We start from the raw sequence: 12,598 nt of genomic DNA, 5'->3' as shown, positions 1-12,598 counted from the left end.
TAAAGCCCCATCACATTTCCGCATTGACTGAGGGAAACAGATATGATTTATGTGATCTTTTGCCAACCTAATTTCTTAGAACATTCTAAGGCACCAGGCAGCTCTGTTGAGACTGAATTCACATCACTGCCACTATCTATAGCTCCATCAGGTGGCCCTGATTTTCAAGACCACTGATGAAACTGTGGTTAATTTTAAGTTGTTTTGCTACAAAGGGCAAAGTTTTATCTCCTGCCAAAAACATGTGGATAGAAAAGCATCACCTCAGAAGGATATTCTTGTGCCCCAGTACGATGTTAGTTTGTCCCCGCCGCAGTGCAGTTACAACTGAGCTTGCCTGGTCCAACTTGGCAACTGACCATGCGGCATCTCCCTCATGACCTGGTATGTTGTTCTGTAGCTGCAGCTCATACTGATCTGACGGCATCCGTAATTCTGTGCATAAAACAAGACAACACATGGAACAATAACAGTAAGTGTGGCAGTGCTTGGATGATGCTAATTATTGCTGATGAATTTTTATTGCTGCCTAGTGCCACATTAAATCAGTATATTTAATGTCTTGTAGAAAGGGTGCTTCTGTGCTTACATCAACACTACACTCAGAAAACGAGCTTCTCACCTAGCTTCTTTGAAGCTGCAATTCCCCACTAGTATTATCCTGTTGCTTAGACCTAACATCCAATTCATGCCCAGCTTCTGAAGTGATCAAATTACTTTGTAGAGCTACTGCTGCTCCACAGTGCACTATGAGTTGCTGCACTGACCTCGTCTGCCAGCCTAGCAAAATATTTCCTACCAAAATTCCTTAAAAAAAAAAAAAAAGACAAGTCATTCCCAGCACAGGTTCCTTGGAAGCACCTGATTCCAAACTCCCACTTTTGAACTGGAGATAAAGCCATCAAACCCACATGTAGCACTGGAGCAAATTCATCTGTCAAGAAAACATTTCTGTTGGAGAAGTTACTAATGTAAATTTAACTATTTCTTAAGCCAGACACAGTTTCTCAGGCAATGTGAAGCAAATGAGGACTTCTGAAATGACAGTGGTAGCTCCTGATCTAAGCCACCTTCACATCCTTGACAAATTTGCAAGAGTGTATATATCCTTTAAAGGCATGAGGGCTTTGACAGAAGAAACTGCACAGCTCCATCAACATATGATGTCACACATTAACAAAGTAGTTTAAACACAATTAAAACTTTCTCAGCAGTTAAAATTTCACACAAAGCATTAATGAAAAACAAAGAAAGAAAAGAGACCAGAACTAACCTGTGATCTTCCCTTGCCTGACTGTCTGAACTCGGTACTGAACTGATGTTCCTACCAGAAGATAAACATCATACGCTGGATTTAAAAGGATGTTTTCCAAAATGAGCAATCTGACTTCTGCAGGTTGTACATGCTATTGATTTAGGGGAAAGAAAGGAAAAGCAATCACATTTACAGCAGCTCATTTGTTTGAAACAACCCATGCAGCTATAACTTAGAGACTGTGAGTGAGCAGTACTACTTATTGTAATTGGTTCTTTATTACCATTTCAAATCTCTCAAACAGGGAGATGCAAGGGACAATGACTGGAATAGAGATCTGCTCTGTGCACACTGGAAAGGCTAAAGAAAAACAAATCAAGTGTGTAGGGACATCAGTTTTGTTCCATTTGCTGAAGGATTCGGAAGAAGTTGAGGCAGACACACACCGACTAGTCAGATCTCCAGAAATTTGTTTTCCCTACTGTAAAACATGGTACCTCCATACAACATATCCATCACAACTTCACTGAGGAATCTGTATCAAACTCATTGGTCTATTAAATTAGGAAAGAAACAGATAATTGTACCAGTTCTATTACAATTGTGTAAGGGATGTTCACTGAAAATGTGCAGTCTGGCAGAAGTGAAAGATTGAAAGGAACTACTAACCAGAAAGCCATGAAAAACTGCATAGAGAACAATATTATTTCCATTTCATTTACAGCATCAGCTCAGAACTAATTCAGAAAAATAAATATTAAAATGGAAAGCAAGTTTACAAGCATTTAAGAAAAAAAAGTCAGCCTGGTAACAGGTAATTATATTGAGCACAATCAGGTAGAATTGTAATAAAAATACAATCCTAAATATGCACATGTGCCATGTTTCAAGTATTACATTCATTTAGACAATATTCATATAGAATCACACAATGGTTTTGGGTGGAAGGAACCTTAAAGTTGCATCTACACCTTTGTCTCAGCACCCTCACAGGGAAGAGCTTCTGCCTAAGAGCTCATCTCAGTCTCCCCTGTTCTGGCAGGTTAAAGCCATTCCCCTTGGCCTGTCCCTACAGGCCCTTGTCCAAAGCCCCTCTCCAGGTTTCATGCAGCCCCTTTGGGCACTGGAGCTGCTCTAAGGTCTCCCCTTCAGGAGCCTTCTCTTGTCCAGGCTGCCCCAGCCCAGCTTTCTCAGCCTGGCTCCAGAGCAGAGCTGCTCCAGCCCTCGCAGCATCTCCATGGCCTCCTCTGCCCTCTCTACAACAGCTCCACGTCCCTCTTGTGCTGCTGCCCCAGAGCTGGATCAGGGTTGCAGGGGAGGTCACCCCAGAGCACAGCAGAGAGGCAGGATCCCCTCCCTGAGCTGCTGCTCAAGCTCTGGGGGTGCAGCTCAGCACACAGGGATGGTTCTAGGCTCAAGTGCACACTGAAGCCGGGTCATGGGGAGCTTTTCATCAACCAGCCCTCCAAGTCCTTCTCCTGAGGCTGCTTCATCCAGTTTCCCCCAGCCTGTGTTTGTGCTGGGATTGCTCAGTGCAGGGGCAGGACCTTGCACTTGGTCTTGTTGAACTCCAGAAGGTTTGCATGGTGCCATCTCTACAGCTTGTCCAGGTCCCTCTGGATCCCATCCCTTCCCTCCAGCACGTTGACCCAACACACAGCTTGCTGAAGGGGCTCGATGCCACTGTGCATGTCATCAACAACGCTGATCAGTGCCAGTCCAAACACCAACCTGAGGATCTCCACTTGGTCACTGATCTGAGCTTGGACATCGAGCTGTTCACCACAACTCTTTGAGTGCGACCATCCTGCCAGTTCTTTATCAACTGAGTGCTCTACACATCTGTGCCTCTCCCATTTAGAGACAAGGATGTCATACAGGACAATGTCAAAGACCACTTTTTACAAGTATGGGTTAGACGGTCCAAGACAATCCTGCTTTAAGCAAATACATTATGTACAACATGTAGTAACACAAATCTGCAAAACCAGATAGGAGATGAACTTTAGAAAACACCAGATTTTATAGAAGGATTTTTCTAAGGTGCATTATTAAGTTGATATGAGCACAATGCTAAATATTCCTGTGAGCAACAACCCACAAAAACTCAGGTGTTTGTAAATTCTATTAAGAGGAAAAACAGTTCTTGCCAGAGTTAAATGAAAAACTCGGTTCCCGCAAGATACAAAGAAAGAAACAGCATGGATCCAGAGAACAGCTGGGAAGTCTGCCAATACTGCAGTTTAACACCCTTGTAGCATTGACCTTCTGATCCCAAAGTCCTTCCTTGGAGACTAGAATCTCATGAGGTAGAATTAAATACTAACAAAGTACTCGTATGCCATTCACTCAAAGCACTACAGGATATAAAGGTACATCCAATAAGGCAATATCTGTTCTAGCCATTGATTTATCGACAAAACAACCTCAAGTGTTCTAGCTGGTTATTTTTAAAAAGAGCTAAAGGACCAATGCCTAATTCAGCATAATTCTACTTATACGTATAATATGAATATCAGGAGTAATAAAATTGTACAAACTCTACTGCCTGTATCTGAACTGTATTCCTCTGGAGCTGGGCCTTTTGTCAGAGTTAGGATTAGAAATGATCTCTAGCACATGCACCATCCTGGCTGCTGTGGTTTAAGCTGAACCCAGGACACTGGCTTAGACAACCACACCACAGTAACTCCCTCAAACTCCAGCCCGCTCTGGCTGGAGCAGCACTGTCATCTTTTGTGATACAGACTACAGAGACAATCCAGTATGGCAGAGATGCAGCACTGATACCCATAATGGCAACAACGCAGCAGGGCAAATGTACAGTATTCCTGTAACATTGGACTATAAGACTAAATAATAACTACAAAAATAAAAGGAATGCCAGTTTCTTACCGTATAGATGTTTTCCTCTATTCTTGCTTCTATTTTAGAACTCCCTGTTTTCATTCCGGACACCAAAATAGTATCTCCTTGCTTAGCAACTTTTTCCATCTCTGATATATAGGAAGGTGGAATATAAGTGGATTCAAAGAATTTGAGTATACTGAAAAGTAAAATAAAAAATGGACAGAAAATTGTCAACCAATCTTTGTAAACCCACAGAGAAACAAAACCAGCATCTATTCCAGCTACTTCCATTTTTAAGCAAATTTAAGATGTCTGCCTGGGTCCAGATATCCAAATTTTACTCATTCTTCAAGATATCTGCAGCTAATTTCTGTGACTGATACAAGTTTGTCTGAAACATGTTTGTGGGCTTTCAAGAGCTATCAGAAGAGTGCACATGCTGGCTATAATGATCCCTCCAGTTTTTACAGTAGCTGTAGAGTGCAAAAGCCCTCTAGATTATTGTGGAACAACTGATGTGGAAAACCCAAAGCTTATGTTTATAAAAGCAACAGCTTAACAAACCAGAACATACCTTTAAACTACATGAAGAAGTGAGGATGAATTTAATAAATGACTATGAAAATACCTACAAGCAGAACCCTGCAGTGAGTGTTACAAATTTCAATGAGATGTGACAGCAAAGAGGAAGGGAATTTGCCATGAATGGGTAAATGACGGGACAGAAATTGCAAGAGGACCATGCCAGCTTCTGCATGCACATGATCTGTTTGGCTTTATGTGCACTCTCACAGTAAAATCAATAAAGCCATACTGAAAACAGTTATGATTAACATATTTATGACAGTTTATAGTTCATTTTGCAAAGCTGTAACACCATTAAAATATTTTTTATGTTCTCATAGCTGTGTTAACAGAAGAGCATATATCAATATTAATTTGGTGAAAATCACATCTCTAGCAAATAATTACACTGAAATAAAATGCTCCCTATGGACTAGGCCTTGGCTCATCAGTCTTACTGAACCATGCACACACTCTGCTCTCAGTGTAGACAGGGTTTATACATTCACACCTGCAGCTTCAAGTGTGTTATGGGCTTTAACACGCTATTCTCAGGAAATGCTGTGGCTTTGTTTCTCTAGGACTGCAAAATGGGGGGTTCTGTTTACCCAGTAAAGAGTCTACTTTGGGCTCCCACTCCCAATGTATTTGGAATATAGGTTTGAGGATGGAAGTTAAGTGTCAGCCATTCTGCTCTCTAGGAAAACTGGTTCCCCCACATGCTCATCATAGAATTATCCTATGAAGGAAGTGGGAGGTATCCCTGTCCATGGCACAGGGCTGGAACTGGATGATCATAAGGTCCTTTCCAACCCAAACCATTCTGTAATTCTATGATATAGTTCCCTACATTATTTTATGTCTACACTCTACCTCCCCTTTGATGGGACCTGTTTGCTGAAGTAACTGAAGCCTCTGCTGCATGATTAATTAATGTCCATTAATGGCTGGACTTGATGATCCTAAAAGGCCTTTTCCAACCTAGCTGATTCTATGATTCTACGAGTCTGAATCTACTTTATCTTACAAACTTACTAGAAGTTAGGGAGGTTTTGACTAAAGCTGTATTCAAGAAGTATCTGTAAAATGTTTTGTGAGGAAAAATTACATTTCATGTACTTGCAGTCTGGTCAAATTCACATACATCAAGGCATTTTTTATTACCAATATTCACATGAAGCAAAGTCAAGATTCACCATGGCACATAATCATAGAATGGTTTGTGTTGGAAAGGACCTTAAAGCTCAACCAATTCCAGCCCCCTGCCATGGGCAGGGGCACCTTCCACTAGAGCAGCTTGCTCCAAGCCCCTGTGTCCAACCTGGCCTTGAACACTACCAGGGATGGGGCAGCCATAGCTTCTCTGGGCACCCTGAGCCAGCGCCTCAGCACCCTCACAGGGAAGAACTTCTTCCCAATACATGTAATATGATGAGCACCAGCAAAATACTGCTGGATAACAGGATCCTGATGTGTTGACACTAGTTGCTGTGAGGACAAAGATAAAACTCTTGGAGTTCAACTTGAGAAATATCCCATACAAGGTCCTGCTATGTAGCCTTCAGTTCTGGTTAGTTTAATATGGATGGAAAAATCAACTTTCTGTTTGAAGCTGTTGAAGAACAGAACAAAGAATGAAGTCATCACTGTAAATCTACACAGTGTACACGCTTCATAAAATAAAAACAGCAACAAAACAGAGGCCAAAAAGGGTCCAGTGACAGATATGGGGGGGAACTTTACAGTCTGGATTTTATTCCTATCCCTGCCAAGGTGAGCTTTCTGACTTTGTGGCAAGAACTCCACCTCCATTAAATGGAGGCAATACTTCCTTATTATACAGAAATGCTGAAAACCACTTATCTCCTCAGTGGGCTGAAAAGCACTGTCAAGATCTTTGGACAGAAGTTTCCACAAAGTACTGCATTTTTAAATTCCAGTTAACTTACTCTTTGACTCAGTACAGATGAATCAAACACCACGGCTTATTTATCAAGCAAAAGCTTTCCAGTCATTGCTTTGTCTGAAAGACAATATATTGAGTACCTTCACTGAATACCTTTCATTGAATCTCACCTGGTCTTATGTGTGTTATCTAGCTAACAAGCAGCCACTTGGTCCATTCCAATTTAAAGATTAGCTACTTTAAAAGCAATTTCAACACCAGAACTAAGCGCTAACTGAAACCTAAAACTCTCCAGTTCACAGGGGTCCTTTCTGAAAGAAGAGGACTGATATTTTTCTTTAAAAGAATAAATAAATAAATAAATAAATATCTCCCTGCTGAAATCCTGAGATAAGTCTTACTGATAAATCTTTCCTTTGCGCAAGATGTTTCAGGAAGATCAACAACTGCATCTACTTATTTCCAGCTGTTGCATTAGAGCTACCTGGGCTGCTCAATAAAGCTATCGGTTGTTAAATTTAACAGGGATCAAAGTGCCCAGGCTGTTGAGTAGAAACTTAAAAACCCAGCCCCCTGAAACAATTTACTTGTAAGCCCTATTCTGAGCTGCCTGATGTGGGGCAATATTTGCACACATCAAACTCAATGGACTTAAGACTTTGGAGAACAAATTAAATGAACTCACCGCAGTGCACTGTGGGAATCCGAGAAGCCATCAGCCTCTGTGTCCTTTACTATTGTCCAGTTGAAGGCTAACCCTGCCAGTGTGCTGAAAGTGTTTCCTACAGATCAAACAATCAGATCAAAACAAAACTAAGTAACAAGCAGTCTTCCTGCAACAGAAGCTAGCACTTTTCCCATTGGAAATTTCCCTCTCTTTTCCCTACAGGAAGCTCAATCTGTATGCAGTTAAAAACCACAACCTAGCTTGCTTGACTGACTTTGGCACAGGGAAGATGTTTCTGTTAACTGGCTTTTCTGTTCACATTTTGCTACACCATTTGTCTCTTTATAAGCCCGCTAGATAGGTGCAGGGGTCACCACTTACACTCCATTCATCAGCCCCCAAGATATCACAGAATCATAGAATGGTTTGGGTTGGAAAGGATCTTAAGATCACCCAGTTCCAACCCTCCTGTCATGGGCAGGGACACCTCACACTAAACCATGTCACCCAAGGCTCTGTCCAATCTGGCCTTGAACACTGCCAGGGATGGAGCATTCACAACTTCTTTGGGCACCCTGTGCCAGCACCTCACTACCCTCACAGTAAAGAACTTCTTCCTTATATCTAACCTGAACTTACCCTGTTCCAGTTTGAACCCATTACCCCTTGTCCTGTCGCGACAGTCCCTGATGAAGAGTTCCTTTCCAGCATCCTTGTAGGCCCCTTTCAGACACTGGAAAGCTGCTATGAGGCCTCCATTCAGTCTTGGCACCCATCACTTCTCTTCCACTTAAACCACAAAAATCTTACTATTTATTGAATATTAGCAGGACATCAAAATAACCTGCTAAACTACCTTTCATTCCCAAACACTGGGATCTGAGATACCAACTTGGTGAGTTGAGTTCACCTCACTGGTGAACTACAATTTCCTCATAGATTGCTTTGGATTTGAGCACAAATATTATTTACTCCTAACAGGAATATGTCTTCACTCACAGAACTCAAACTGAGCACCTTCCTTTTAGAAACTGTGAAGCACAAGAACATGAGCAATTGTAAATATTAAAAAGGAACAGAAAGGAATAAATAGAATAAACCCAAAGATTTTTCATGATTACACTCAAGTACTCCCTTTGACATTTATAGCTATATTCATAAAGAATTAAAGCAAATTTATTACCAAGTTCTTATGCTTAAAGGTTTATGGCACTTTTAAGTCACAAAAATATTTTAAGACAAGTTTAACACAACACACAGCCTACATTATTTCTATGCAGCTTACTGCAGACAGTACCAAATCCCAAATAAACAGGATTTGAACACAAAACTCTCAAAACACAGCAATATAGTTAAAATGGATGGAGACTGGATTACTTAAACAAGCATTCAAGTCTAACTTTAATGATGCATGCTGTAGCTTTGTAAAGCTGTATGACACATTTTTGTTTTGCTCCAGCTGAACATCATGAGGCCAGTGGAGAACTGCACATGGTGGCACTATAGAGGCTACGCATGGGCACAGCCAGCACCACAGTGAACTCAGCCTCTGAACCACCACGGTGGATGCCCTGGCTCCTGCTGGAGTCCTACACCACAAAGGCAAAGTTAGTTTATCTCTGATAACCTAGCACAGACATTATCAGATAACCTAGCAGTCCATGCAGGGTCTCAGACACCCAGACAGAATCAGCTACCCCTGCAGCACAGAGGGCCGCGGCTGTCTCCAGGTTAAGCCTATCAGAAACAGTACCCAAGGAAGCAAACAGGAAACACAGCACTAGCCATGAACTGGGTGATGTCTCTCTCCCTCCCTGCAGGATCACAGGGCTGTCTCAGGAACTGCAGGGCAGCTGCCTGGCCAGCTCCCACATCACCCGCCAGGCTCCTCAGATGTCAGTACAGGCAGTGACTTGTGCTCCACAGCCCTACATGGACAAAGCTGCTCCTCTGTGCTGCTTCAGCACCTCTGATTGTCATGAGCCTGAAAGCTGCCTCCCAAAAATGAGTGTTTCTATAATAATTAACAGTTATTAATCCAAGCAACAGGTGTTCGGACTTCTATATAATCTCCAGCATCCTGTTGGATACTTGACTGGACTCAGATAAAATGTCCTTCTGCAAAATTCTTTAGACAAAGAAAAAAAACAAACAGGCTACTTCACCTTCCTGTGCAGCCTTGCTCAGTCTGGTTAAATCCTGGTGGGACACTTCCACAGGACAAGAGCTGGCAGTAAAACCTTGATTTCTAAAAATACCCTTAGCACTACAGTTAAGTTTCCTGGGAAAATAAGGAAAAAGGGCAAGCAAAAGTTGGAAATAAAGCAGTGTTTGACTTCCCTATTCAGGTGGCATTTAGATTTTACACTTGAACGAAGAGGTTACTTAACATACTATCCAAAGAACTCCCTTTAAATTATTCACTTTGATACTCAGGTGTGTCACAAATAAAACCAGTGGACGTGTCAGACAATTAAGAGTTCAATATGCATTTTATCTCCTACTAGTAAGTCAATCTCTTACCTTCAGAATCCAAAGCCTGAATTTTTAGCTCCAGTGGTGAATCTTCAAGATAGAGTTCTCTTGTTGTGGACACAATCTGGATGCCATGAATTGTATCCACTATAGCATCACAACGAAGCACTTGTCCAGTCACTTGAAGAGAAACAGAAAGAGCACACGAGATCAGCAACACTGGATGCACTCATCAAGAGCACCCACAAGACAAACACAGCTCAAGTTCAGCTCAGGGCACAAGACACTGAAGGAACTGAAACTAGGTCATGAAACTGACCAAGAAACTCTTGGTCAAATGGTGATTGTGGCTAAGCAAGAAAAGCAGTTTCCTTCCTCATTGAACTTTGGAATAAATCTTAAGAAAACACGATTCCAATCTACACTAACAGTTAAATAGTTTATCTAAGTACATATTTAGAGTTTTTACAGTGCAACTGTTGGACTTTCACCCACAGATGATAAACCCCTGTACACCTCTTCATCTAGTGACTGCAAGATATTTAATTGATCATATTTTTGCCTATCTGCGATAATAAAAAACTAACTAGGTGTATTGTATGACAGACACAAAGGCAATTTCCAGCTGTCTAAATGCAAAACATCTGAATTTGCATTCTAGAAAAGGACATACTGAAAATTATGTTCAGCCACCACCCTTGCCTTTTTTTGTTTGTTTGGGTTTTTTTTTAAAGTAATTACCCTTTTTCTTGGATGTATCATTAATGTTCTCTTCATCAGGGACTGTAGTGGTAGGATAAGGGGCAATGGGTTCAAACTTCAACAGGGGAGATTTAGGTTAGATATAAGGCAGAAGTTCTTCCCCGTGAGGGTGCTGAGGCGCCGGCACAGGGTTCCCAGGGAAGCTGTGGCTGCCCCATCCCTGACAGTGTTCAAGGCCAGGTTGGACGTGGCTTGGAGCCACCTGCTCCAGTGGAAGGTGTCCTGGCCCATGGCAGGGGGTGGGAACTGGATAAGCTGTAAGGTTCTTTCCAACCCAAACCATTCTGTGATTCTGTATAGTCATGATGATGCATATGAATGGAAATTTCTTGGTTTGGGCACTTTTTAATCTCTGCTTTGTTTCTGGAAGATGCCAGGATGCCCATAAACAAGAAGTGGTGTGTTACAAAAGTGAAAACTTACTTATATCTTCAGCAAAGATGATACTTGTCAGTCGGGTGGGCTGTGAGGACCGTGCCTGGACAAGAGCTTTCTGGGAACACTGGCGCTCATCCTGATATATCAGCTCTATGCTCGCCACCTCCGGCCGGGTGGAGGACCTACAAGGGTATTTGCTTGTGTTAGCAGCATTCCAGTTAAAAAAATCAAGGGTCTGGTTAAAAAGCCACAAAAATAATTTACATGAGACATGCTGTCTGGTCAGGGCCCGGCTTTCACAAGAGCTGGACTGCAACAGCTCCTGCAGGACCTCAGGAAAAGCAAGTGCAGGCTGAGGAAGGGAAGAGCACAAAGCAGAGGCCCACCAGCACCCAGGCAAACACAGCATTACCTCCACTGTGATATGGTCACTGCTGAATGACATTCGGCTGCCTTAGAGCTGCACCACTTCTAACAGTCACAAAGCCTTTGGGCTGACCATTTATTAGCTACGAGTCATGGAACAAGCAAAACCACATACAGAATACTGAAGTAGAAGGTAAAACAATTTCAGCTGAACTTCAGTCACCACCTGTAATTGCATTATCAAAGCAAGTCTGAAACAAAGTTCTGGAAACACTGGAAGTTTTCCTTGATAGCAGAACATCACAATTATGTAAGTCTGCTATGGCAGAGCCTCTCAACGAGTAAGACAAAGCATTTTTTAAATGGTTTTAGCCTGAAATATGTATAATCATCTTTGGTAAAAAATAAGCCTACATGAAATTTCAACCTAAAATCAATGCATCTGTTAATCCCTGCTCTCACTTGCATGGCTTTTCCAAAGACAACTTCTCCAGGAATGAGCTTGTGAGAACCATGGACTATGATTCTATGACATGGAGCCCAGCCCTCCCTTCCTGTGTGAAAAAAATGTTGAGATGAGGAAAAAATAAATTCCTACATTATTAGAAACCAAGCCTTTTGAAATTAAATTTGAGATAACAGCAATATGTGTCTGAGGCCTGAATGTAGTGCTCGAAACAACTGACAGATTCAAGCAGGCCATACATGTGGTAACTAATTCAGGAATGTCACTCCCCCCAGCTGGGATGAGAACTGGGACAGGGCTTCTCCTTTACCACTGGTGCAGGAGCTCCTGCAGAGGGAGCAGAAAGCAGCCTGCTCATGCACAGCCCAGGGCCCACCACCCTGCTAAGCCGCTAGTGAATTAAGCCATTGCTGTTTGCTTTGGGATCCCAGTGAAAGCTCTTGCACAACGGTCCTTGGGAGGATTAAATCAATGAAAGAGAACACTGATGACAAAACTGCTGAGATGTCATCATCCTCCCAGATGATGACAGCATTGCATTGTCTGGTAAATAGACTCCTAACCAGGCACCAGAACTGCACCTGGTAAAGATGGTGACACTGGACTGATTCAGGCTTCTCTTCTGGAGGATGTTCAAAATGCCTACTTGAGATCTATGGGGAAAACCTAACTCTACTGGAGCTGGAGAGGAGTTGCAAACAAACAGCAAGCTTCTGCATGCCCTTCTCCGCCGATGAAGGCTTTAGCTACTTTTAATACTGGCAGAACCAACCAATCCATAACAGTGAACAACAAAAATTCTTTTAGCTAGAACTGAATCCACTTCGATAAATAACTGTAAGATAACTGAACATGCTGCGACAACTGTTAATATGTTACCTGGGAACATAATGTTAACAGCTGCAGTCC

The 12,598-nt window shown here is 42.1% G+C and overlaps 1 protein-coding gene across 1 annotated transcript in view; it reads right to left on the bottom strand.

The window, feature by feature from the left end:
* Positions 1–12,598, bottom strand: part of NUP210 (nucleoporin 210) — a 67,828-nt gene that overhangs the window by 47,183 nt on the left and 8,047 nt on the right. Inside the window, exons 2-7 of the mRNA XM_005149366.3 lie at positions 10,903–11,039; positions 9,766–9,897; positions 7,261–7,357; positions 4,151–4,301; positions 1,274–1,406; positions 277–435 (exon numbers count right to left, since the gene is read on the bottom strand). Of these exons, the coding sequence (XP_005149423.1) occupies positions 277–435; positions 1,274–1,406; positions 4,151–4,301; positions 7,261–7,357; positions 9,766–9,897; positions 10,903–11,039 (809 nt within the window). The remainder of the gene's footprint in view (positions 1–276; positions 436–1,273; positions 1,407–4,150; positions 4,302–7,260; positions 7,358–9,765; positions 9,898–10,902; positions 11,040–12,598) is intronic.

The sequence above is a fragment of the Melopsittacus undulatus genome, chromosome 9 (genome assembly GCF_012275295.1).
Source record: "Melopsittacus undulatus isolate bMelUnd1 chromosome 9, bMelUnd1.mat.Z, whole genome shotgun sequence".
Taxonomy (NCBI): Eukaryota; Metazoa; Chordata; class Aves; order Psittaciformes; family Psittaculidae; genus Melopsittacus; species Melopsittacus undulatus.
Note: the sequence above shows the minus strand (reverse complement) of the source record. Positions and strands in the feature narration are given on the sequence as shown.